General features: G+C 37.1%; 1 protein-coding gene across 4 annotated transcripts in view; it reads right to left on the bottom strand.

Annotated features, from left to right (window-relative positions):
• Positions 1 to 24,683, bottom strand: part of NUDT9 (nudix hydrolase homolog 9) — a 214,829-nt gene extending 190,146 nt beyond the window's left edge. For 2 of the 4 annotated variants that reach the window (XM_089413231.1, XM_089413234.1), the window contains exon 1: positions 24,552 to 24,683. In XM_089413231.1, the coding sequence (XP_089269357.1) occupies positions 24,552 to 24,668 (117 nt within the window). In that variant the 5' untranslated portion in view covers positions 24,669 to 24,683. Of the gene's footprint in view, positions 1 to 1,903; positions 2,061 to 24,551 lie in introns of those variants that run through there. The other 2 variants (XM_089413232.1, XM_089413235.1) reach the window with 1 other exon arrangement.
• Positions 24,684 to 26,338: the final 1,655 nt, after the last annotated feature.

Raw genomic sequence — 26,338 nt, 5'->3', positions numbered from 1 at the left:
AAAAACCCTAGATCAGATTTGTTTCTTGAATAGTATCCTCAAGAGGGAGACTCTTTTCTCCCTCTTACTCGGCTTCCTTCAACGAAGTTTTCCACCCAAACAAGATTGCCTTTGTATGACTGCAACCTTTGGCCTCCTTCAAATCTGTGATCTTCGCACATGTGACGATAGAATAACCCAAAAACAGTCCCCCAATGATGTCACTTCCTTTGCTCTCTTTTCTTCTTCCCTCGTTGATCTTGAGGCTCTTTCTAGTATGATTTTCGCACTTCTTATTAGAGACTTGTTTCACCGAATTGATGTCCTCCAAATGAGGCCGAGCACTGCTATATATAGTGGTTTGTCCATGACAATTAGGCCAACATGATCACAAGGGTAGGCTGACTTCATCTTTCTCGAATCATCTTTCATTGTAGGGCGACTTGAGTGAGGACTAGTGACAAGGTCTTGGAGAGTGACTTACAAAAACAAATTTGACTTCTTACAATGTGTAACATGCCTTCAATACATGACAATGACTCTTTAGACTTTTATGACTAGATGACAATATCCCTAAGGGCTCACAATGGGAGCCTTAACTAAAAATAAAATCTCTTGCTCATGAAACCCATGATGCAAGCATTACAATAATTTTATCTTTCTTCTTTACATCTTTTACATAAAATCAAAATTACATGTCATTATGAAGACTTAACCTAGTTACATTTTGCAACAGGAAACAAGGTTTAACCTATTGGAGATGCGATGTGAATGGTTGCAGCTGAGAATGGATAAAAAATTCACAAATCTAGGGACAAAATTGCTTATGCTGAAAATGCATGCCAGTGAGGATGCTCTAACTGCAGGTGAACTTGGACCCAAGTGTGACAACTCGAAACAAGGAATCAGTGTCCAGGCGACTGAAACTGGTGTCTCCGCAACTGGTGAAGGCTCGTATCGTTGCAGAAAAGGAAATATGGATCCTGTAGCAGAAGCTGGGCCCTCCGGGGTTTTCTAAATTATATGTGTTTTTATATATTGCAAATATGTACTCTTTTGGGGTGGTTTTGCAGAGCGTATAGGAAATTCCAATGTAAAATTGTAGTCCAGAAAACCTGTAAAGACTAAAAAAAAGTTTGTGAGCATCTGAAATTACTAAATGTTCTGGCCATGCAACTAGATATTTTAATATAAATGCTAATTACTCTGCTTAAGTGACGGATCACATACTCGAATTTTCCTGTGTATCAAAGTTAGGTAGACTGAGTAGAGAAAAGATTCCATTAAAATGTCTATTTACACTCAATTGAGTAACTGAATGTAATTCTAATAAGTGAGAGGAAAAATTGTTACTCACCCTCCACTCATGATTCGTTACCTGGACTTGCGCAGAAATAAATTCAAAATTTGGGTTGAATACATCTTTCAAATGAGAAAAAATGTCCAAAAAATATTCCATATATAAAAATGATCCTTTTCAAGAATTTTTTGATCTTTACTCAGAAAAAATGATCTCATAAGCGGTGAACTACTTAAAAGAAAAAAAAAAGAAAAAAAATGCAGCAAGAGAAAATAATAAATAGTAGTGGGTTTATTTTGACTCGTAAAACCAAACCCTAGCGAGCATTCAGAGTACTGAGCTGCGCAAGCCCGATTACAAGCGGGCGAACCTAGCACACCATCTTTGGAATATCGGGGACGTTTGTGTCTATAATAATTACCCACTAAATGCATCATATTTTAGTTCAAATCGCTCATTTATACACATCTCTCGAATTGCTATCCAAATAATCTGAAACTAACCGAACCGGTGCCAGACTAGTCCCAAAAGAAAATGATCAAATTGCCAAAGAGTATGGACTGAATGTGATTCGAACCGTGGCGCGATTGGCAAATTCGTGCCATGACTTTTAGAGGGCAGTACCTGAGATCGAGATAGGCCAGCAGGACAAGTTAGCAATAATCTGTATGCTGCATCTGTTGTTACACTGTCGGAGGGAGAACCCATGGTATAACCTCCAAAATCTTTTCAAATGTGATATGTCATCGCGATTACCGTAATAAAAATGTGAAGAAGAAAAAATTAACAAAAAAAGTAGTTGGTTTTCATATGTCATCGCGAAAAAGTGTTGTTTTTTTTTTTTTACAGTTCTCGGGGCAGCTGAGTGGGTAATCTCAGACAAGTGAAATTGTGGAACTCAGCTCCGTTGGTAATCTCAGAAAAGTGAAATTGTGGGGTTACGGAGAGAGTAGTGTGGGTAAGAGATTTATTGGTTATTATGTGTCTTTAAGAAGTTTAGTGGTAGTTACGTATCAGCCAAAAGCGTTGATATTGGGTTTTATAGTCAATTTAAATTATTAATTGTGATTAGTTTTAATTTTGTATTAATTTTATTTTATATAATATTTTTTATAAATATATATAAATAGTTTATTTTATATTATAATTTTTTACTTAATTGAAAATTATTAAATAAATTATTATTTTATTAATATAAGTATTTTTAAAAATAATTATTTATAAATGTGACCATTTTTTATATTTGTCTTATATTTTCATGATATTTTTTAGCATTCAATTTTTATATTTAATTTAAAGGTTATTTACTTTCTTCCATATAGACTAGTCATTTTATGGCATACTCATTTCGTATAAATGTTTTTGCTTTTGTCCATGAAAGAGCTTCATTTCGTTAGATACCAAAGAAAATATATATTGTTATTTTCCTTGGTCTCCGATTACAAAAACTAGATTACTAAAAGAACTATAGCTTTTTTAGCATCGAAAAAGTCATATTGTTTGTGAAAAACAAATATATTACACAAAGTTCATGAGGCTTGAGGCCAATTAAGACTAACATATGCAAATAACTAAAAAATATATCATAAAAGTAACCAGTAGTGGAGTACACAGAATCCATCAACTCACTTTTGGAGAGACTAGTTTTTCGATAGTGATAATGGGTCATGCTACTCCTTGGTGAGTAGTTGGATCTAAAAGGAGGCCTAGGTGGCCTTCAATTCTCTGAAGAGGTTGATCCAGACCATGACCCATTATTTGTAGCTTGTCTAACATCATCAAGATCTCTTGACGAGCTTTATTTATGTCAAGGAGAACTCTCCCAAGAAACATTTTCATATGCCAACAAATGTCAATGGTGTGTGTGTATTGATTAAGCCTTCCCCTAGTGTCACCAACATCCGGTGTACACTCAACAAAGTCACCTGCAATCTCAATATCTATCAGACATTTTCTCTCCATAATGGTGCCACGCACTGCCTTAGTTATCTCTTCATGAATTTGAGGCGATGTATGGTCTATATATCTCTGTGTTAAGGCCTCTGCTTTTTAATGGGCATGGGAATTCATTTCCTGATAATAGGTAGACTCTACGTGACCTGGCTCTTTCTCTAGTCAAGTTGGGCGTCCATAGAATGACAGGGCTAAATCTCAATCTCAAAGGGGTGAAATCAAAGTGGAAATGACAAGCTAGAGACCTTAGAGGAAATCTTGCGGGTGAGAAGGAAACCCACCGACACAAACAAAGAGAACGAGTTTAATGAAAGTGGAGGTCATGGGGGCGATAAGGGAGAAGAAACCATGGATGTGTTTCCAAAAGACTATTGACTCACCAAGATGACGAACAAAGAGGAACATAAAGGCAAGGGGTAGGGGGCTAAGAGGGCAAGCGAGAGGGGGATTCCAAACCAGGATAGAAAAACCAATGTCGAAGAGTAGTGAGGGCCTTGGAGATTGCTCAACATCGATGCTTAAGGGGAGAGAGCGAATTATTAGCAAAGAGGTCGAAGTGGAGCCATTTTCTAAATGGAAGCCGCCCGAAGACAAAGAGAGACCATGTTGGCCACCCAATTTATAGATAAAATTGCAATTGTCCTACAACAAAACCCAAAACCAAGACCCTGCAACCATAACCATCAATAATAGAGTGTCGTAATAGAGAGCAACTTGAGAATTCAAACCTAAATCATGCCAAATTGTATTGGCATCCCAATTCTACACATTCCACCTCCTAACATGACAAATTATAATGGTGCACCAGGCTTGCAATGATGCACAGGGTCTCATCTTGAACCCTCCTCCTTTACCTTCACACCTTGGTATGAATGCCATAGTCTACAGGTTAAACCAGCGACGGTGCATTATCTTGGACTACATACCCATTTCCCTTCTCTGCAATCTTCCACATTTATGTTTGCAATAAATACCTTGGGGGAAGGTTGGCCACATCCACCCGCTTTTATTCCCGATGAGACATTAGTAGTGCTCTCCCCCACCTATCACTTCCCTAACACTTGAGAGATCTTTATCTACTATATCTTAGTAGTGTTGTTTCATATATATGTGAAGCTAATCCTCCCATGTGCCAATGTATTGTTGCGCTTTATGTTTACATCCTTTGTATGTCAGGAGGTCGACAATTTTATTGTCTGTTCTTTTTATATGCAAAGGAATAATGACTATTATGTTTTTCATTGTGTTTGCCACCTTCTCCATGCAATTTTCTATTCTCCAACTTTTTGAGACCCTACACGGAGCTTGTTACGTAAACATGACTTGGGGAAAGAGTCAAAGTTGATCAAGTCAATAGTAAGGGTTTTGGGCCCATGGCTTTTTTGGTTTCCCATGGTAATTTGCCTATGGATGGCATGTAATGGAGCCTTTAAAAGGCTGGGAAGACTTCATTGTAAGGGTGCAAAGGAGGTACGTAGTGAAGGCTCAGTGGGTCGGGCTTGGCCAATGTTTTGGTCAAGGGATCTAATGGAATTCCATTAAGTTGTGTTTTTCCTCAGAGTTGGGGTTTTCCTAGGGGAATAATAAACCATTCACACATAAACAACAACAAAACACATGCAAACATTAACAATAATGTTTACCTTAGGAAAACCCAACTACGAGGAAAAACCTAGTCTAACAAAATTCAAGTAGTCCCTAGCCAAAATGTTGACCAAGTCGACCAAGTGAGACTTCACCAATCACATCTCTAGTACCCTTACAATGAAGTCTTCCTAGCCTTTTAAAGGCTCCATTACATGCAATCAATGGGCAACCAAAAAACCATGGGCCTAAAACCACTACTATTGACTTGATCAACTTTGACTCTTTCCCAAAGTCATGTTTACCTAACATTCGCCCCTTAAACCTTAACTTAGGGTTTCCCTTTACCAAATTTGGCCAAACTAACCAAGTAAGCCAGCCCCACTCACTCTAGCCCTTACCCCCCTCAAAGTTTAAACCCTAGGTATTTGTTAACCTGGCATTCCCCCTATGACCTAGGTTTAGTAGTAAACTTTACCGAAAATTACCCAAGGGTACATATGCCTTACCAAGTCTTATAGTAGTATGCCCATTTACATGCAATAATTTTGAACTCCATTACAATAATATTTTTTTTGTTACCCTAACAATTATTCTACCATCCTCTCAACTTGGCACACTCTTAGCCTCGTGCTCTCCTTTCCACTGTAATATTGATACCACAACTTCAGAAGCACGCGAGATCTATAAAGCAAGATAAAATTAACCATGCACTACAAACACAACTCGCAAACTCGATGCTTCATTCCACTCTTTAGATCGGCCATGTTGCTTTTCTAATCTGCAATTAGATCTCTCTATCCACCAGATCAAATAAATCATTAGAAATAGAAGCATGCCTCTAAAGCCAAAGCACATCCATTTTCAGCTCTAATCCCAAATGTTATAAATTTTAATATGAGAGATATAAAAAAGTTATAGTAGAGATGACCCATGGATGAGTTTGGTGATCATGTTGATTATTAGTTGTGAGTCTCCTTCCAATATTATTTTTTAGAAGCATAGAGTTTGATCGTAGTTTAAACCCATTTCCAATGCTTTTAAATCCGTTGTATTATCGTTGGAGAACCCCATGGAGCCATAATATAGCAATATTATGCTACCAAAATGATCTTGTAAAATTCCTTTGTAACATGTTATTCCTAGGCTTCCTTTGGAAGCTCCATTGAATTTTATTTTGGTGAAGGTCGGGGGGGAGGACAGCATTTGGAGGGGTTGTGAAGGGGAAGCATAGGAATGGTATGAGAGAGAATTTGATGGGGCTTGGATATTCCTTGAACTTTCAGGATGATTGCTTCCAAAGTAGAAGCTTGCCAATCATGATAAAACTAGGGTTGAGAGTACATTGATTCTCTAAGATCAATTTGAATGATAGACCAAAGGTCCTTAGGTTTCAAGTAGTGGTTACTGAAAATTATATGGTTTCGTACCTTCCAAAGGGTCCAAATAAGGAATTCGAGTAACAAATTCCAGACCCTATTAACGGTAGGATTAGAAAATTTTATCTCTCTCCAAAGCTCGAGGGTAGAGCTAATGTTGGAAGGTTTAAAATAAAAAATCCACATGATATATTCCATGTGATATTTAATGGTTACAACCATTAAATAAGTGCTTTTAGTTTTCCTTTTCTGTGTTATATAGGAAGCATAAAGAGGGAGAAAAGAGCACTCTTTTTACTAATTTGCCCCATTAGGAGTTTCCTTGTGCGGTAGGATCCATAAAAAGAGTGAAAATTTGGGCCATAGATTTTGTTTCCATATTTTATTACAAGAAGAAGCTTTTGGTTGCTCAAAGGTATTAGCTTCCAAATGATAAGCTTCTTTTAAAAAAAATAAAAAAATTGCCACTCAAAGTGTGACTCCAACATAGTATGTTTGGCTTATGCAAGCAGGGTACGATCCTTGCTTGCAAGTCTTGCCAAAAAGAATTCCAATGGCTTGATACTCAACTTTAAATAATTTTATTCAATTTATTTATTATATTTATTATGTTTAAGTGAGAAAGTCAACTTAGAGTTCTTTGTCATCCATTTCTCATTTTCATTTGTATGGGAAAAGTCAAGTTAGAACTTATTTATTTACTGAATTTATATATTTGGCAAGAACTTGCCACTTTATGGCATATTCATTTTGTCATATAATGTTACTAAAAGTTATTTATTATATTTTTTCCTTCGAGAAAAAAACATAACTTTATCTCAATTGCAAAATGAAATAAAGTTATATTTTGTATATACCCATCATTGTGTGTATTATGTTGGTTCACAAAGAATCAGTCGTCTTCAAAGCTATTCCACGAAAAAGATGTATTATTCGCCATACAGTCCCTTACATGTTTCGAGAGACAAAATATAACAAAATTGTGAATATATTCTTCACCTGTAAATCTGCAAAACGAAATAGAAATAACCGTTAACAGGTGTATATTATTTGAAATATGTAGTTAGTTGTGTAATGGAGAAACTAGTTTGAAATCATCCATAGATGGTTTGTGATAGAACTCGTAAGATGAGTTGTCTCACTATTCAGTAACCTACCAAAGGTCCTGAGAAAGAGTAAAACCTTCTTTGGATAAGTAGTCCGCTTGAGAATTCCTTTCCCTATAAATGTGTAAGCATAAAACATTTTCATAAATTAATTTTACCCACATAACCTCCTCCAAAATTGGAAAAACTAAAAAGTTAAGAGTCTCCATACACTTGCAACCTATCATGTCCTTTCTCTTCAGCAAAATTGTTGGGTTGTGTTATATTCTTTCCACAACTAGCCCACGTAGTTAACCAGGGAGTTAGAAGGGGGGCAGAGCCCCCCCTTCGTTGCGCCGATTGCGTAGCGGGGGGGAGTCACAGGGGGTTTGAGGGGTGCAGGTAACCCCACTCTATGTGGTCCGGGGCAGCGCCTTGGAAAATTTTGGTTTTGGACCCTATATTAGGTTGGGCGGACCTACCTATGGTTTTGTGCATGTTTTTCACACATGGTTTTGGATGCGATAGTTTTCGGTCCATAGTTTTAGACGCGATGGTTTTTGTTCCATGGTATTGGATGCTTCGACATGTATAAATATGTATTGTAACATTGAAAGGAACATAATGAAAAATCAAGCTGGTAGTCCCAGTTTTGGGATCTAGGGGAAAATATCTATGTATATGTATTTTATGTGTTATACTCTCGCATTGTTTATTTTCTGTGTTTTAAAATTTGTATGCAAGTAATTTATGTACGGGGTTAAAACCTACATTTGGTATTGGAGTTGTTTTGCCTTCAAGGGGATGCCTTTGCTGCTGAGGGGTTTCTCTCGGGCCTGTGGTAGACCATGTTCAGTGGGAGATCTGCAGGATCGATTCTGGTGGTGAAAGAAGATGGCGAGTAGTGGAAAGATAGAGATCGAGAAATTTAATGGTCAGAGTTTTGAGTTATGGAAACTCAAGATGGAGGATCTGTTAGTGGATAAAGATCAGTGGATCGCGGTAGATCCAGGTACTAAACCAACAGGAGTGTCTGATGAAGAATAGAAGAAGTTGGATCGGAAGGCAAAGAGCACAATACGATTGTGTGTCTCAGATTCAGTATTGCTAAATGTATCAAGGGAAGCTATGGCAAAGGCTTTATGGGACAAGTTAGGGACTTCATACCAATCTAAGTCTCTGGTGAATAAATTGTTCCTATGGAAAAAGTTGTATAACCTGAGGATGAAAGATGGAGACTCAGTGACAGAGCATATGAACACATTTAATACTATGGTAAGTCAATTACCATCTGTTGATATTAAAATTTCAGATGAAGATAAGCGCATTAGTTTGTTGTGTTCTCTACCACATTCGTGGGATACTTTGGTTATTGCAATAGGTAGCAATGCAACTGCCTTGCAGTTTGATGAAATAATCTCATCCTTGCTGACAGAGGAAATGAGACAGAAAAATATGGAGAGCCAGAATGATGATGCCTTGTTTGTACGAGGATGGTCCCAGAACAGAAACAAAAATAAGTCATCGAGTGGGAGGTCTAAATCTAGAGGGAGATCTAAATCTCCAGGAAAACCTATAAAGGTGGTGTGTTGGAAATGCAGAAAGGAAGGGCACTACAAAAGGGACTGTAAATCTAAAGCTCCTGATAAAGGAAAGGGATCTAATGATGCTCCTTTTGTAGAGGTGAAAACCACCTCAGATGAAGGTGGGGATGTGTACTTGGATTCTTCAAGTACACATGTAGATCACGAGGCATGGTTGATTGACTCAGGTGCATCCTTTCACTTCACTCCCCATAGAGAGTGGTTTTGCGAGTATGAGAAATATGATGGTGGTGATGTATTCTTGGGGGATGACAGGAAGGTTAGAATCATTGGTCGCGGAAAAGTAAAGTTGAAGTTGCAAGGTGGAAGGGTTAGAACACTTCTGGGTGTTCTGCATATTCCTACATTAGCCAGAAATTTGATTTCTGTACACAAGCTAGATGATGTAGGTGTAAAAACAATGTTTGAGAAGGATACCTGCAAGATGGTTCGGGGAGCACTGGTATTGATGCGGGGAGTTCGAATTGGAACTCTGTACAAGCTGCAAGGTAGCACTGTTGTTGATGGGTGCAATAGTTTTGTGGTTCCTGAAAGTGGAGTAGAAAATCTAGTGGTCTCTGGAGAGAAGACCATGTTGTGGCATCAAAGGCTTGGACACATTGGAGAGAAGGGCCTTCGAATACTTCATGGTAAAGGTATGGTAGAAGGTATGAGTAATAGCTCTCTGGATTTTGATTTTTGTGAAAATTGTGTATATGGGAAGCAGAATCGGGTGAGTTTCCCCTCTGGTGGTAAGAGGGCGAAACAGGTATTAGAGCTTTTGCACAGTGATGTGTTTGGACCTGTGAAGGTTCCATCACTAGGTAAGTCTATGTACTATGTATCCTTTATAGATGACTTCTCAAGGAATACATGGATATATTTCCTTAAGAAGAAATGTGAAGTCTTTGACAAGTTTAAAGAATTTAAGTCTCTGGTGGAAAACCAGACAAAGAACAAGATAAAGGTGTTGAGGACAGATAATGGTGGAGAGTTTTGCAGTAAGGAATTCGAAGAATTCTGTAAGAAGTGTGGTATAACACGACAAAATACTACTCCATACGCACCTGAGCAAAATGGAGTTGCAGAAAGAATGAACAAGACATTGATGGAAAAGGTAAGAAGCATGCTCAGTGGTGTTGGGTTAGGACAGGAATTCTGGGTTAGAGGCGGTGGAGACAACATGTTACCTGGTCAACAGATCACCTTCATCAGCATTGGAGGATAAGACTCCATAAGAGGTATGAACTGGTAAGAAACCCTCTCTTTCACATCTGAGGATATTTGGATGTGATGCATATGTACATGTTCCAAAGGAGAAACGAACCAAGTTGGATAGTAAATCTAAAAAGTGCATCTTTATTGGCTATAAGGATGGTTTAAAGGTTTATTAGCTTTGGAACCCAGTAATAAGGAAGGTTGTGTACGACCAAAATGTGGTGTTCAGAGAGGTAAAATATGTTATTAAACATGAATTCCAACCAAAGGAACCTGAGAAGATAGAGTTTGAGCTAAAGGAGGAAGAATCAGACTCTACAATAGAGGAGGAATCAGAAGATGAAGAGCCATAACTCCGGGTGTGAGAAGATCAGTTTGAGAAAGAAGGCAGCCAGAAAGGTATAGTCCATCTGCTTTCTGTTCAAATTTTACTTTATCTATTACTGATGATGATCCCAGAACTGTGAAGGAAGAAGTAGATTCAGAGGATGGAAAACTCTGGAAACAGGCCATGGTTGATGAAATGGCATCTTTGCAAAAAAATGAGGCTTGGGATCTGGTGGAGTTACTGGCTGGAAGGAAACCCATTGGCAGTAAATGGGTGTTCAAGAAGAAGACAAATGCAGAATGAAAGGTGGAGAAATACAGAGCTCGGTTGGTAGCAAAAGGTTATTCCTAGGTGCCAAGAATTGATTTTGGTGATATTTTTCTCCTGTTGGCAAGGTAACTTCTATTAGATTACTTTTATATGTTTTTGTTGCTTTTGATTTTGAGGTAGAACAAATGGATGTTAAGACAACATTTCTTCATGGGGATTTGGAAGAGGAGATCTACATGAAGTAACCTGAAGGCTTCGCGGTGAAGGGTAAGAAAGAACTGATATGCAAGTTAAAGAAGTCTCTGTATGGGTTAAAACAGCCACCAAGGATGTGGTATTAGAAATTTGATACATTTATACCGATACTTGGCTTCACCAAAAGCAAAGCAGGTCACTGTGTGTATTTTAAATTCATTGGTGACCGTGTTATTTATCTGGTCTTGTATGTGGATGATATGTCGTTGGTTGGAAACGACAAAGAAATTATCCAGGATTTGAAGACTCATTTGTCCTCCAAATTCGACATGAAATATCTTGGTGCTGCAAACTATATTTTGGGCATGGAAATTAAAAGAGATCGGACAAAGAGGAAGTTCTGGTTAAACCAGAGGAAGTATGTCGAGACAATATTGCAGAGGCTTAATATGCAGGATAGTAAACCGGTGAAGATTCCTATTTCTATAGGTGTAAAGTTATCTGCTGAAAAGTGTCCCAAGACACAAGAAGAGGAAGAGGACATTTCTCGTGTTCCATATGCAAGTGCAGTCGGTAGCCTGATGTATGCGATGGTCTGTACTAGACCAGAAATTGCACATACAATGGGAGTATTGAGCAGGTTTATGTCAAAACCAGGGAAGGAGCACTGGACAATAGTGAAGCGGGTTTTCAAGTATTTGCGTGGCACTAGTGATTATGGCTTGTGCTACCAAGGAAGACCAGGATTGGACAGTGTGTTGGATATTCATGGCTTTGTTGATGCATACTAGGGTGGAGATCTAGATCAGAGAAGATCTACAAGTGGGTATGTGTTTAACCTATTTGGAGGTACAGTCAGTTGGATGAGTAAGAAACAATCTGTAGTGGCACTATCCACTATAGAGGCAGAATACATGGCAGCCACTCATGCAAACAAGGAAGCAGTTTGGTTGTAGAGATTGTGTTCAAGTATGGGGTTAGTACAGGGAGCTATAAGGATAGATTGTGACAACCAAAGTGCAATTTTATTAGAAAAGAACCCTGCATATCATTCAGAGACAAAGCACATTGATGTTCAGTATCACTTTGTGAGGGATATGATAGAAGAGAAAAAGGTGTTGTTGGTGAAGGTGGACACTTTGAAGAATACTGCAGGTGCATTGACAAAATCTGTGAGCTCTGATAATTTCTCTTGGTGTAGAGAAACAATGGGCGTTGCAAGGCTGGATAAATGACTAAGCTCTCTTGTGGCCCCCTGTGGAAAGAAACCAACAAGTGGGAGAATGTTGGGTTGTGTTATATTCTTTCCATGACTAGCCCACATAGTTAACCGAGGGGTTAGAAGGGGGGTGGATCCCCCCCTTCGTTGCGTCTATTGCGTAGCGGGGGGAGTCATAGGGGTTTGAGGGGTGCAGGTAATCCCACTCTATAGGGTCTGGGGCAGCGCCTAGGAAAATTTTGGTTTTGGACCCTATATTAGGTTGGGCAGACCTATGTATGGTTTTGTGCATGTTTTTCGCACATGGTTTTGGACGCGATGGTTTTCGGTCCATGGTATTGGATGCTTCGACATGTATAAATATGTATTGTAACATTGAAAGGAACATAATGAAAAATCAAGCTAGTAGTCCCGATTTTGGGATCCAGGGGAAAATGTCTGTGTATATGTGTTTTATGTGTTATGCTCTCGCATTGTTTATTTTATGTGTTTTAGAATTCGTATGCAGGTAATTTCTATATGGGGCTAAAACCTACAAAAACCAAGCAAATATTTACCATCCAACAATTTTGCTTGATTGTTGGTTCCTCTCCCAAAACCCATTTTGATATGAAATAAGTATTTCTCAGAGAGATATAGAATGACACTGCCCCCACTTAGTTGATTTTCCTCTTGAGACACACTGTAAAAGAAAGCCCATGGGAAATATTTGTCAAGGTTTTCTGAAATAATGACTCAGGTAGAAGGAGAGGCTTGGATCTGTGGGAAATGAGTAAGATTCACTAGTCCTTCCCTCGCTACCCATAGAGGAGAAAAGGGGAGGTTTCAAAAAATAGCTTTGTTCTGGGCCAACTAGAGGCCCCAACAAAGTATCAATGGTAACACCCTGTATTTCCATGTTATTGAAGTGGAGCTCCAACTTATCCAACCCTCCTCAACAATATTGCCATTCCAATCCCAAACCTGACTAGTTGTCATTTGATAATGATTCCAAACTTGTAAAGTAAAGGGACACATAATATAAAGATATGTGATCGTTTCTTCACCCATTATGCATATAGTACACCATCTTGGTCCTATCTTGCATATGTGTTGCATTACATCCCAAGTGGCTACTTTATTGCTAAGAACACACCACATAAAGATGTGAGCTTTTGTTGGACATCTAGCTTGCTAAACAGACTTCGACCACCAAATTGTATCTATCAATACTCTTTCCACGTTCAAAAAATCATACCCTAACTTAGGAGAATGTGTGCCTGATGGGGAGAAAGACCAAATGAGCTCATCCTCTTTGTCTAAAAGTCTAATATTTCCCTCATGCAACATATCCAAGTAACTAGAATAGACTTCCTTGAACCTATCCTCTGATCCACGCTCGTCTACAGAGTTCCATCCTTGACGCAAAATGGTTGAGTTGCCTAGGTTTTCCAGATGGGAAAGCTTTGAAATACCTTTGTCTCTAAGGAATTCAACGAGTGGTTGAGGAAGGATGTGTCTCTCCCCAATTTTAGGCCAAGGATCCTTTCCAATCCTCGCCATGCTACCGTTGTAATGCGCCAAGCAAGACTCGGTATTAAAGTGAGAATCTAATCACATGATGATTTCAATTTTACCATCGTAATTATAATACTCACTCATGGATTTTACCCATGGGTTTTGTAGACCATGGTATTTGAAATGTAATGAGAGGCATGGATCTCAGTGAAAGATCCCTGTAAAAAGTATAAATACAGGAGTTCACCATGGAGTAAAGCACGATTTTTGTCCTAATGTAGTCTTATGCTATATTTCACGTTCAATAAAAATAGTTTCATTCTTTTTATGATGTTCTCTTATGAAATATTTCTCTTACATAATGTGTCATATTCCTAACTATTTTTACATTGCGATACATTCCTTTTATATCTATTAAGTTTCATTTCTTAAACAACTTGGATTGCACCAACATTAATGCCTCGAGGCTCATGAGAACTCTATAGTTAAGCGTGTTTGGGGTAGAATAGTATTGTGATGGGTGATTTGCAGGGAAATTTTTAGTTCTTATTCTTTTGTTAGTTTATTTAGTCTAATTCCTCAGACTATCCAGGTTAGTGGTATCAGAGCAATCTTCTCTTGTTTATTTTATACGCATGTCCCGAACAAGGTCAGAGCACAAGGAGTTGGGAATTAAAATATTGCAACCTTTGCAAGACCATCCTCAATGATGCCTACAACCTCACATGGAAAACAAAAAGAAAAATGATGGAGTAGGATATCTTATTAAACTATGGCTCGAGGAAGCACTTACATGACAAAGTAATGAGATGATGGACAATTTCGCCAAGATCCTCTAATGACTCCCAACAACGGGCAAGAAACCTTCAACAAGTAGAAAATTTGAAAGATCAACACCCTTCAAGGTACGAGTTAACTTCAATAGCCCCCTATTCGAAGGACAAATAGATGTAGAAGCTTTAGATAAATGGTTGAATCTGGTAGAGGGATATTATTCGGTCCAAAATTTTTCTGACAATGAGAAAATCACCTTCTCACTCCTAAAATCTTTGTCCCATTTCAAAGATTAATGAGAAAGTTACTCAGAGAGATGTAATGAATATGAGTTTGGGGTATACAAGGCAGACCCCGCTTGGGTCATTTTCGTTGATGCCCTCAAGGAGAATTATACCCTATATAATACTATGAAGAACAATACAAGATAAAAGAAAGTTGTTCATTGATGCATAACCAAATGTTACCATAGCAACTATGAAGATCCAACTAGAAAAGTTAGGAGAGCTTGAGGAGGGAGAGTACCTCTTCCATTCATAGATGTGGGGGATGGGGTCCCCGCTACATTTCATCATAGACAGTGGGAGCTAAAAGAACCTGATCTCAACCAAGGTCATCAAGAGATTGATGTTGCCAATAGTTCCACACCCCCAACCATACACCATTGGTTGGTTGAGCCATGGAAGAGACATATGTATCGGCTAGTAGTGTCATTTGTCTTGCAACATCAAGCCTTTCACAGAGGAGGTATTGTGTGATGTTTCCCTAATTTAATTTTGTGATGTTCTTTTAGGACAACCTTATATGTGGAAACATTATGTTGTTTATGAGTCTTGATCTCGTAGTGTCACTATTACTCAAGGGGATCAACTTTACAGGATCCTATAATTTTGGCGGAGGAAGAAGCTCAGCTTAGTGTCTCTGTGCATACCTCGACATCGCAGTCTCAGGATGATAGCGAGCACCAGGGGGAAGACATTGGCATTGTGTTCAATTGTGGTGATTTGCAGGCTGAGGGAAGTGTCCCTGATGTCTTCAAGCCACCAGACGACAACATCCAGGAAATCTCGGCCTCTGTTCATCCGGCGAGTACCTCCGGTGGCATTCGGCGTTTGGCAGCTCTTCCAGGTGGCAGCAGTATAGGTGCTGAGGACAATGTTGATGACTCGTGGATGGGCAATCCATGCCCGGTGGAGAAGGAAGCTCAGGACCCCAATACAGATGCTTGATGCCTCCTGGGCCACGTCTGATGTCGCAGTTTCTCTCTTGGCTCTTTAGTCCAATGTGCTGTGTCATTACGGCTTTTGTTAATGTGTTTTGTATCAGGTCTTGGCTCGGCAAGTTTATCAGGTCTTTTGTTAATGTGTTTTGTATCAGGTCTTGGCTCGGCAAGTTTATCAGGTCTTTGGTTTTGCAGTTTTGCTTATGGTTATCCGGGCAGTTTAGAAAGTTTGGCTACAACTCTTCTTTGACCTATACTGTGGTTTACCATTATGGCCAGCTCTCTCTGTATGGCTTCTGGGCCTTTTGTATTTGGTTCTCCCAACCCTGGGATAGTTTGTCTGTTCTGATGGACAGCTTCGGCTTCCTCTGAGGTCTTGACCTCCTTGTAACTATAATTTTCCTTTTATTAATAGAATTAGCCTTTACTTAGAAAAAAAAAAATGATATGAAGATTGAATTGTAAATTGTGGACTATTGATGTATATGCCTTAATATTTATGTGTTTCCAATATCAATGGCATTTTAAAGTACTATGATATTTGTAATGGATGTTGCTAGCAACTGCTTAGTTTAAAATGAAAATGCTTATTTGCTTATGATTTCATTTTGAGACTTAACTGCATTATTTATGGGTTAAAAAAATGGCATCATACGGATGGTCCATATAGTTGGTATCGAAGCATAGGTTTAGACTCCAGGACCTATGGGCCCATTAAGGTTTCCCATTAGTGGCACGATATGCTTTCATTGGATTATTGTTATAAACCATATGTGAAATCATATTTGAGATATAGCGTAAATAATATAAATTTGTTATTATCAATCAATATAGATAGTAAGGGAAAAGCTTAATATTGAGATAGATCCACAAAAATGAGTCAAGGCTAAATAAAATTTTGTGTACATCAATTTATGGCATCTTAAAAGCAAATTATATTTTCAAGTTTTCCCACTACTTAGTGGGAAGACACTAAAAGGTAAAACAACACCTCATGCTTCTAGATTATGGCATATAATCATACCAAGATATATTCCATAAAATACTCAATGAGCATTAGGCACATATGCAAAAATTATGGATTATAGGTCTATATGGCTTATCCTTGAACCATTGCTCTATGCTATCTTTGATCCTTACAAAATCAATATCTGCAATGGATTCAACTACAGTTCCACCACCAAGGTATGACTTTTATAGCTTTTGTGTTACATCAGTTCGAACTAAAAGTGCTCCAAGTCCTGTGGGATAGCCAAAAATATTGTAAAATGAGAGGTAAAAAAATTGCGGAAAATTTTGATAAATCAAGTCGTTGTGTCCCACAATCTTTCGCAGCATCAAGACCATCCAATGTCCCCTAGGAGTACATAGTGATGCCATTTTATCCACATTTATACCTTCTTAGATCATCTTTACCAACTTAAATTCAAAGTTAGTTCCAATGAAAGTACATTCTAACACAAATGCAAATAGATGATATGCATCACTAGTTGATATTTCATCTTTGAATATATGTTTCTATCACCTTTGTTGGCTATGAAATTTCAAAATTTCACCTCTAATGGATCTAATTTCAGGTAAATGAGTTCTAGAATTTTGTTCCATGCTTTGAATATCTACAACACTTGTAGGTTCCCCTTCCATTATGTATGAGTAAATGTTTTTTTCACCCCCAACGAAAGCTATCTCCAACCAATTTTAGAGTGGTCATTGCATTGGAAGTAAAAATGCATTTGCACTCTTTAGCTGAAACATGACAATAAGCTATAACATGTTGTTGTGCAAAGATAATTATGTCTGAGAGATGCAACATTGTTGTCATTTTGGCTATAAGGATTTTTGTATAACTTAGTAATGAAATTTTGATATGGCCTGCATCTCTAAATTTGAATATAAGGTATCCCTAGCATGGTCGAGATAGACTAACTCGTTTAATGTTCTGAATTTTGTAACCAACTTTATTTTGAACTGCCTATTTTTCTTTTTTGAATTCCTTGTCTTTATTTAATATGTTCAGCATTAAGACTAGAGACTTTCAAATATTCGATCCAAAATCATGATTTGAATGCATAAATTCTCCACGACAAATATTACACTTTCTAGGCCATAGTATACAGGGTTATGAGAACGTGGAGTCTCAAACATCAAAAGCTAAGAAGATATCATGGTTTGTACAAGGAACTTTGAGGATTATGTTGTCTTGTGAAGTATATTTCTTTGGCAAAACATATATAGAAGCCTATAGTTTTGGCTACATCTTTGTAATGCCTAGAGAATTCAGAGTCAAACGCAAGAGTTGAAAGTATTAAGGAGAACAATTATTTTGGAGAAAATTATGGGAGGAAAATTGTACCATAATTTAGACGTTAGTCAGTTGGTTGTAATCATGGCAATAGTTTACTCCATGGGGCACTCACATTTGAGAAAAAACCAAATGGAAGAATAAGAATTACAACACATGTACAAAATGATGAAAATTGTTAAAAACAATATGTGAGTCTATTCGCAAATTGAAGAATCTAAATAAATCTTTTGAGAGTAATTGATTTGGCGGTTGTTGTTAGCATGATTCGATCTAGCCTTCGTGAGTGTATATTAAATAAAAACCATTCATTAAATGAAGTTCTACCTCCTATTAATGAGTGTTATTTAGTGAAGTTCTGCAAGGATTACAGGAAAAGACCCTTGTCAACATACATATGAGGAATTATATGTTGATTTTTTTATGATTTGCATGTCTTTATTTGACATGTAACCATCAGTGTTGGTCGATGCAATGCATTAGAATAAACAATGTTACAATGCAATATACAACTTTGGGAATTCATTGGCTAATATGGGGAACTTGTTGATTTCATGCGCTCAAAAATTTGGGTCAATGTTAGAGCTAAGACATGGGAAAATCTACTTTAATAAGTCGACATGTCATTTCTAACAACCAATTTATGGTTGATTTCTTAACCCAAGCATTTCGATTCCCATTTCTACCTTCATATTTGGACATGTATGCAAATTTTAGCAATGGTGCTAATACTTTTATTACTGGAGCCACTACCCTAGATTCTTCTTTCTTTGTAGAGAGGCACATCGAACTTATTTTACAAATTTATTAATCGGTGTAGAGATTGAGTGCTTCAAAACATTTAAGAAAAAACATTGTTATGACATACCAAATTATGCAGGCCAATTTGAAAATGTTGTGTTCTTGATAGGAGAGATCAATGAAAATGATTACAATTATCCTTTCTTTAAAGGTTGGTCAATGGAGGAGGTTTCAACTTTTATACATTTGATGGTGGAAAGATTAAAGGAGCCATTGAGGAATTGATTTGTGTAGGTGTTAAGAAGTTTCTTGTTCAACAATTAGACTTGTCGCAACTACATACTAGTTCAATAATTTTGATTCCATGTATGTCGGTTTCTAAGGGAAGGCCATGTGATTTTTGAGTAAACATAAATATACTTGCTAGTTTAATGACAATCAAAATCATTATTTTCTTTAAAAAGGTCAAAGAATGAAGTGTTAACGTGAAAACTTTAAGGAGATCGTAATTATATCAGGAATGGGAATGGAATGGAATGAAATTTTAACGTCCACGAGACTAGCTATAGTCTATGGGACTAGTGGCTTCCCTTTTTTTTGCCTTTTGCAATTCAATCATCTTATTATTCAAATTAATGATGAGCTGACCCAACCTTCTAACAGTCCCCTCACTGAAAAGACAATCCCAAGGAACTAATTTTAACATATTGCCGTAATTGTCTCTGATGTCTCTGAAAGAATCACATTCCAAAATGAAATGTTTTTCCAATTCCACTGCCCTAGACATGCAAAAATTACATAGCCGCTCTTCCCAAGCTTCTTTAGGTATTTTCCACCGACTTGTTTCGCACCGTAATTGATGCGAGTTAGTTCTTAATTGAGCAATAATGTAGGTTTTAGCCCTATACAGAAATTACTTGCATACGAATTCTAAAACATAGAAAATAAACAATGCAAGAGCATAACACATAAAACACATATACACAGAGATTTTCCCTGGATCCCAAAACCGATACTAACAGCTTGATTTTTCATTATGTTCCTTCCAATGTTACAATACATAATTATACATGCTGAAGCATCCAATACTATGGATTGAAAACAATCGCGTCCAAAACCATGGACCGAAAACCATCACGTCCAAAACCATGGACCGAAAACCATCGTTTCCAAAACCATGTGCGAAAATCATGCACAAAACCATAGATAGGTCAACCCAACCTAACATAGGGTCCAGAAAACAAAATTTTCCGGGGCGCTTAACTACACCCCTCAAACTCCCTGTGATCCCCCCACTGCGCAATCGGCACAACAAAGGGGGGGCTCCGCCCCCCCTTAACCCCCCAGTTAACTACATGGGCTAGTCGTGAAAAGAATATAACACAACCCAAAAAATAAGAATCTTTGATCTCCATGGAATGCTAGCTCCAATGTACTCTTTTTGTTGGAGATCACATGTGGGGTTGAATTCTTGAACATAGTACTTCTTCTTTCTACTCAACTCTTTTCCCCGTATATGATTAAGAAACTTCTCCATAACATAACTCTTCAAATCCTTGTTATTTGTGGGACATGTTGCATGCATTAATGTAAATATTCCATTTTTGCATCCATTTGTTGTTTTATCTCATCCATGATTTGTTTCTTTCACTCATTCTTTCATTAAAGATAACTTTAGGTCATCTACCTTCTCCCATTTTCTCGATTATTTGAAGATACCTTATGAGACACACCATAACAATTGCTTCGATGGAAGTGCCTCATGTTTGACTCAACACTATCTCATAAGAAACCAAACTTTTTATTTTAAACTTGCTCATGATCAAGCATTTTTGGATTTTCTCAATTTGCTTCCATTTTGAGACAGGAATACTGCTAGCCCTCAATTCACACCCATATAGTATCATTGGACAAACTGGGAGCCCAAAAATCACTTTAATTGTTTTCCAATCCTATAACTTTGCCTTTGTACATTTGTTTTGAAGAGCATATAATGCTTTCCACCCTCCTAAAATTTTCTTCTTTCTGCAATGCTCCAAATTAAGTTTGTTTTTAAAATCAATCTCAAGGTACTTGTATTCATTTACTTCTTCAATAATGTTGCCTTCAAAGAAGCACGAATGTTGTTCTTTGCTTCTTTTTATTTGAGAAAATCATTATTTTGGTCTTGATGGTATTGATTTGCATCCCAATTGCTTTAGAAAAATGCTCAAGGGCATATAGGTGCATCTGCAATCCCTAGGCCTATTTAGTACAAGGTCATCGACATATAAAAGAAGTTTTATCACAAAATCCCCCATCCGAACACCATCCCCACCTTGCAGATTTAACCACTCTTCCAATTTATCAATATATAAACCACAAAGGGTAGGGGATAAAGGGCAGTCTTGCTTGACTTCGATGTCACTTCTAAAGCTTTCTAAAATGACAGCTGAGGTTCTGATTTTGACTTTTACCTCTTCATAAAGCCTATGGACAACAACTATATAATGCAAAGGAATTTCAAGTTATTCCATTCTACTCCACAACTTATCTCTAGGGACTATGTCAAATGCCTTTTTGAAGTCAACAAAGCAACAAAATACTTCTTATTTTCCCTCCCAAACCTTTTCAATAATGTGTCTCAATGTGATACCATGATCTACTATAGAATGCTTCGACCTAAAACCTTCTTGCCCTTTTGTCCTCTTTTCTTTGACTTCCGCCCACTTACTGATTCTATTTTCCACCATGTTGCTGAAGATATTTGCAAACAAAAGATTGATCATAATGGTTCTATAGTTAGAAGGATTATTAATGTCTCCACTTTTTAAAAGGGGTATTGCTAGACTGGTTGTTCATTCCCCACTTTAGATATTATGCTTGAAGTTCAACCAAGTCCTTTGCCTTTCCTATTTTCAACTTCTTAATTCATGTCTTTACTTCTTGTAATGTGAAAAGCTTTGTGGTTGTGATGATCCTGGGAGCAAGCTCTTCCTCTGATTCTTTCTCATAGAGTTGTCTTGCATAGTCAAACCATTCATTTGATGTAATATTATGTTCAATTTGCTTCTTCCTTGGCTGAAGCTCCTACCAAAAATGCTTTGGGTGACTCTTGCCTAGATATATTAACTCTTCTCGCCTTGTTTGCACAAACACATCTTTTTTTCTTTTTTAAAATCTGCTTATATAACTTTACATGCATCTTCTACTCTCCTACCTTTCTCAAGGTCTTCCTTGCTTTTTTGCATTCCTCATCAAACCAAGCATTTACAGGAAGACAATTTTATTCATATTTCCTATTTTTTTTTCTCTTTTGCACTTCTCAAGTGCACTCTCAATTATATTCACTAACTCATGACTATTGAGGCTTTGGAAGCCACTCTTCGATTTCTGAATTGATCTCTCCAACATTGTTTTGAAAATAGTGCAATTTTCTTGTGTTAGAAGAATTTTGACCCTTGATATCGATTGTCGAGAACATTGGGTTTTCCTCCTATGTTGGCTTTCTTCTAACCAAGATATATTTATATAAATTGGGTTATGGTCTGGTTTTAATTCCCACATATGCTCTCCAATATTAACTTCATCTATCCTTTCTATCAAGCTTTGTGAACAAATAATATAGTCAACAACACTTGCCCCATTGTATGTGTTGCAAGTGAACTTACTAGACATTTTCCATTTATCTAGACCATTGTATTTAATTAAGTTGAAAGCACCACACAATGTGAGCAACTCCTCTCCAAAATGATTGCTAACTTTGTCATCTTTTGAACATCTCAACCAATGGGGATTCTCTTCTTCAATGAGCTAGATAGGATTGTGATCCTCTTTGCAACAAAAAATACTAGCTTGTTGATTTGATGTTCTAACACTGAAATCTCCCACTAAAATAACCTCTCCCTGCTGAGAATATACAACAGTATCTTGCTTTAAAGTTGCATATGGGTCTTTGCTATCTAGCCCTTTAGTTTTGTAAGTTTTTGAGACTTGAGGTGCAAAATAACATGTTGCAACTCTTATGTGGTTCTCACTCTCTATTATTTTGAACCAAAAATATTGTTTATTTGTATATTCTTTCATAAAACATATGTGAAAACTATCTTTTTATTTCACTAAAACCAGTGTTCCTCCATACCCTTTGCCATTTTCTGCTGCCTTGTTCCAAACTGCTAATTTCAAATAACCATCAAACATAAAAGTTTTGCAACCATCATGTTCATGAGTTTCTATGAGACATATTATGTCTCTACATTCTGCAATAAGCCCTATCCTAGGTCCCATCCTGTAAGGGGAACCTCTACAGTTCCAAAAAACTAGACATAGGTAGACCTGGGTAGAATTTTATTGCTACGCGGTTTGGCACACAAGACTCAAATTTGAGTCTTCACCCCTTTTCATCCATGTTGATCCTGTTTTTTTCCTCCCTATTATAGAATTAAGTGTTTTTTCTTTACTGCCAAATTGCTGCCCTGCTTTGTCATGAGGCTTGAACATTGCAATAACCGCTTTTCCATTGTACAACCATGCTCTTTTCCTTTCATTTCTTGTTACTCTAATTTTCTCCACTTCTTCTCTTCTCTCCTCTTGTTGCTTGCTAGTTAGATCTTCATCTAAGAAGATGTGTGAACCTTTCGAGAGTTTCTTTTTGCTTAAGAGATAGTGTTTGTCTTGCACACTTGCCATGATGACTTTTATGGGTAAAGGCCTCTCTTCACATATTTTTCCCACCCTTCTTTCTTGACAAATTTGTCCTCTCCAATGTAATTTCTCTTTCAAAAAGTCTCTTGTCAAATTGAGTGTGCTTGTATACTTTCCATAGTCACTTATTCCCCTTATAATAAAGTTTGTTTCCCTATCCTTTCTGCCTTTGTATTCTCTTTCCTGTGCTCTACAAGCACTTACATCTTCTTCTTTTTTCCTCTGTACTTATGTAACCATTAATGTCCTCAGCTCTGGTTTTGATTTCTTTTGGAATGTTTGTCCTCTTGATCTCTTTTGCCTTTTTTTTGGAAATGGCTACCTGCTGAGATATTTGTGTATCCACCTGAGTTGCTTTAGAAATTATCACTTCCTTGTTTGCTTCCATTGATTCTTTCATGGTTTTCCATGTTGTCTTCATGTTTCCTATTCTTGTTTTCCTATCTCTAAATCCTTTTGTAGCATTCTTACTTTCTCTTGCAGGATCCTATTACCTTCCTTAAAGATCGATTTGCAATTGTAATCTCTAAAATTTTGTGGTTCCTTTCCATTTCTTTGGCTTCCAAAATTTCTAGCCTTTCCCTCGTTCATCAGTTCTTGGACATAGAGATCTGATGACCAAGTAAGAGGTGTGGATGTGGGACTGTAAATGGTTGACTCTTCTTTATTTTTGCTGCTCTTATTTGTTTTCTTTTTTCTGGGACTGTTTTATTCTTCTTTTTTGTTCCCATATAAAGAGAGCAAGTTTGTGTATTAAAATGTCCGGATATTGTTTTGCATTTACCCAAATCTGCTTCCCCGTTTTGTTTGCTAAAGCAATTTTGACTTAGCCTAAGTGATTTGTTTCCATGAAATCTAAGATTTCCTTGCCATTGTTTTCCATTTTGGGATGAGGCTACTTGTAAAACTCTAAACCAAAATTCTACTACCATTGTCCAAACCTAAAAATTTGAAAAAGCGGTTTTCGAGCCCTTTACTCCACTAAGCCCACACATTCGACAAATAGAAATATAATTTTCCACAGTTTTCTTAGATGTTGCATGCTTCGCAAACACTTTTAACACTTTTACTTACTCCATAGTTTTTTGTGAGATTACTTTATGTTTTACTAAAAGATAATCTCATCGTCTAACTTCTGCCCTTACTACGCATTCCAGATCAATTTTGCGATTTTAACCGCTCAAGAACGATATCTGCTAATAGAACGAAGAAACAAAAGGAATGAGAATGGGGAAAAACCTTATGGAATGTAGAACGATGCTCCTGCCATGGACTTGAACTCGCTCGAGTCGCCCTCGAGGCAAATGGTCGGAGTTGAAGAAACCTTTCAAGGACTGCTAATGCAAGGGAGGTCATTGATGCAGACAAGGGTATCACGGTCTAATTGTTGCTGGATAAGTGAACAAACTAAAGTTGAAGCCTGTGTAGCACGCCTGAAGCCTATGTAGGCAAGGGTATCTCATTCCAATCACCGCTAAAGAAGTGAACAAACTGTATTGCAATGCAATCGTTGTGTATGTATTTTGTCCACTATGCGTGAGCACTGTGTGTATAGGGTGTATAAGTGACACTGGAAAAATTCAATTCTTTAAAAGTAAAATTCTTACCAAATCCAATCTTGCTATTGGTTGGTTGTTTCTGGCTAGATAAGTTGCAACACTAGACAAAGTACTTAACACAGTGTGCCATGGAAGGCCAAAAGAAATGTAGCTACAAATGTAGGAGTATTTTATGAAGACCATAAACTATACTAATAGTGTTTTATAAAGGTTTTTTTTTTCAAATAAAGAGTTAGTTATTATCCCTATTCTATTTTTCATAATAAGAATTGAGGTCAAGTAATCAAGTACATAAACTCTAAGCAAGCAATGAAGCTTTCTTTTAATAAGAATAATTTTTATTTATTAACTTGGATATTCTTAAAATTAATTTTACTAATTGTAAATTGTGTATTTTTATTAATAAGTGTGCCTTTTACGTGGCCCATTACGGGTATCTAGTTGCAATTGAACATGAAGGTGGTTTAATGATGGAATATACACATTGTTGTGTTATTCATTTTCGAGTTGGACTGCAAGCTCAAAAGGGACATGAAATTGCAATTTCTAGTGGTACAGGCTGTCCTACAAAACTGCATCTGCATTTTGAAGTAAGGAGAAATGGTGAAGCATTAGACCCACTGAAATGGGTAAATCTATTAACTTTGACAGGCTTCAAGTATTTTTGGTTTTATTGTTTCGTAATGACATGTTCTTATAATTCTGATTTTAATCCCATTCATTGTGTATTTAGCTCTTCATATGACCTTAGAACAAATTTTCAACATTTTGTTGTTCCATTTACAATGTTTTTAACTAGAGAAGCAATCCTTAACTTGTGGGGACTGGATAAAGAGTGGTGAAGCACATTTCGCTGCTTGTTTCCCCATATTTTTTTATATTCACAATATATATTATGACTCTCAGGTGAACGCATCTAAGCATTCTAAGTTTGTTACATGATAATGATATGACGATGCACCTTATAGTTGTGCCTTTTCTAAAGAAAATAATGTCTTTAAGCTTATCTATTTTACTCTATTTGTTAAATAAATATGTATTCTTAATGCACAAGAGGGAAAATTATCAAAGGTCAATGCAATTCTACCATAAAATGGTTTTGTTGACGAAATTTTAAATATTTTAGAAAATGAAACTATGTTCATGGACATCGATTCATGATGTTAGCCACCTTGATTTGAATCTAGTAGTTCAAGTGAACTAGGATCTCATTATGCTTGATTTGAGAGATTGATAGTACACTTTGTTGTTTATGAATTGTTACCTTATGGAATTTATCATTTTGCCATTAATTGAATATAAACTTGTGTTAAAGTAGAGCATACAAATCCAACATTTATGTATCGAAAGAAGATAAGGCTATTCCTTTCTCTCACCATGTTGTTTCAGTGAGCACTACAAGGAAAATACCTTCTAGCAGAGGTTATAACAAAGGTTTTTAGTGTTATCAAGTTGGAAAAAATTGTC

This window comes from Pinus tabuliformis, chromosome 3_1 (genome assembly GCF_031772625.1).
Source record: "Pinus tabuliformis cultivar Carrire ecotype Pingquan chromosome 3_1, CPIR1, whole genome shotgun sequence".
Classification (NCBI taxonomy): Eukaryota; Viridiplantae; Streptophyta; class Pinopsida; order Pinales; family Pinaceae; genus Pinus; species Pinus tabuliformis.
Note: the sequence above shows the minus strand (reverse complement) of the source record. Positions and strands in the feature narration are given on the sequence as shown.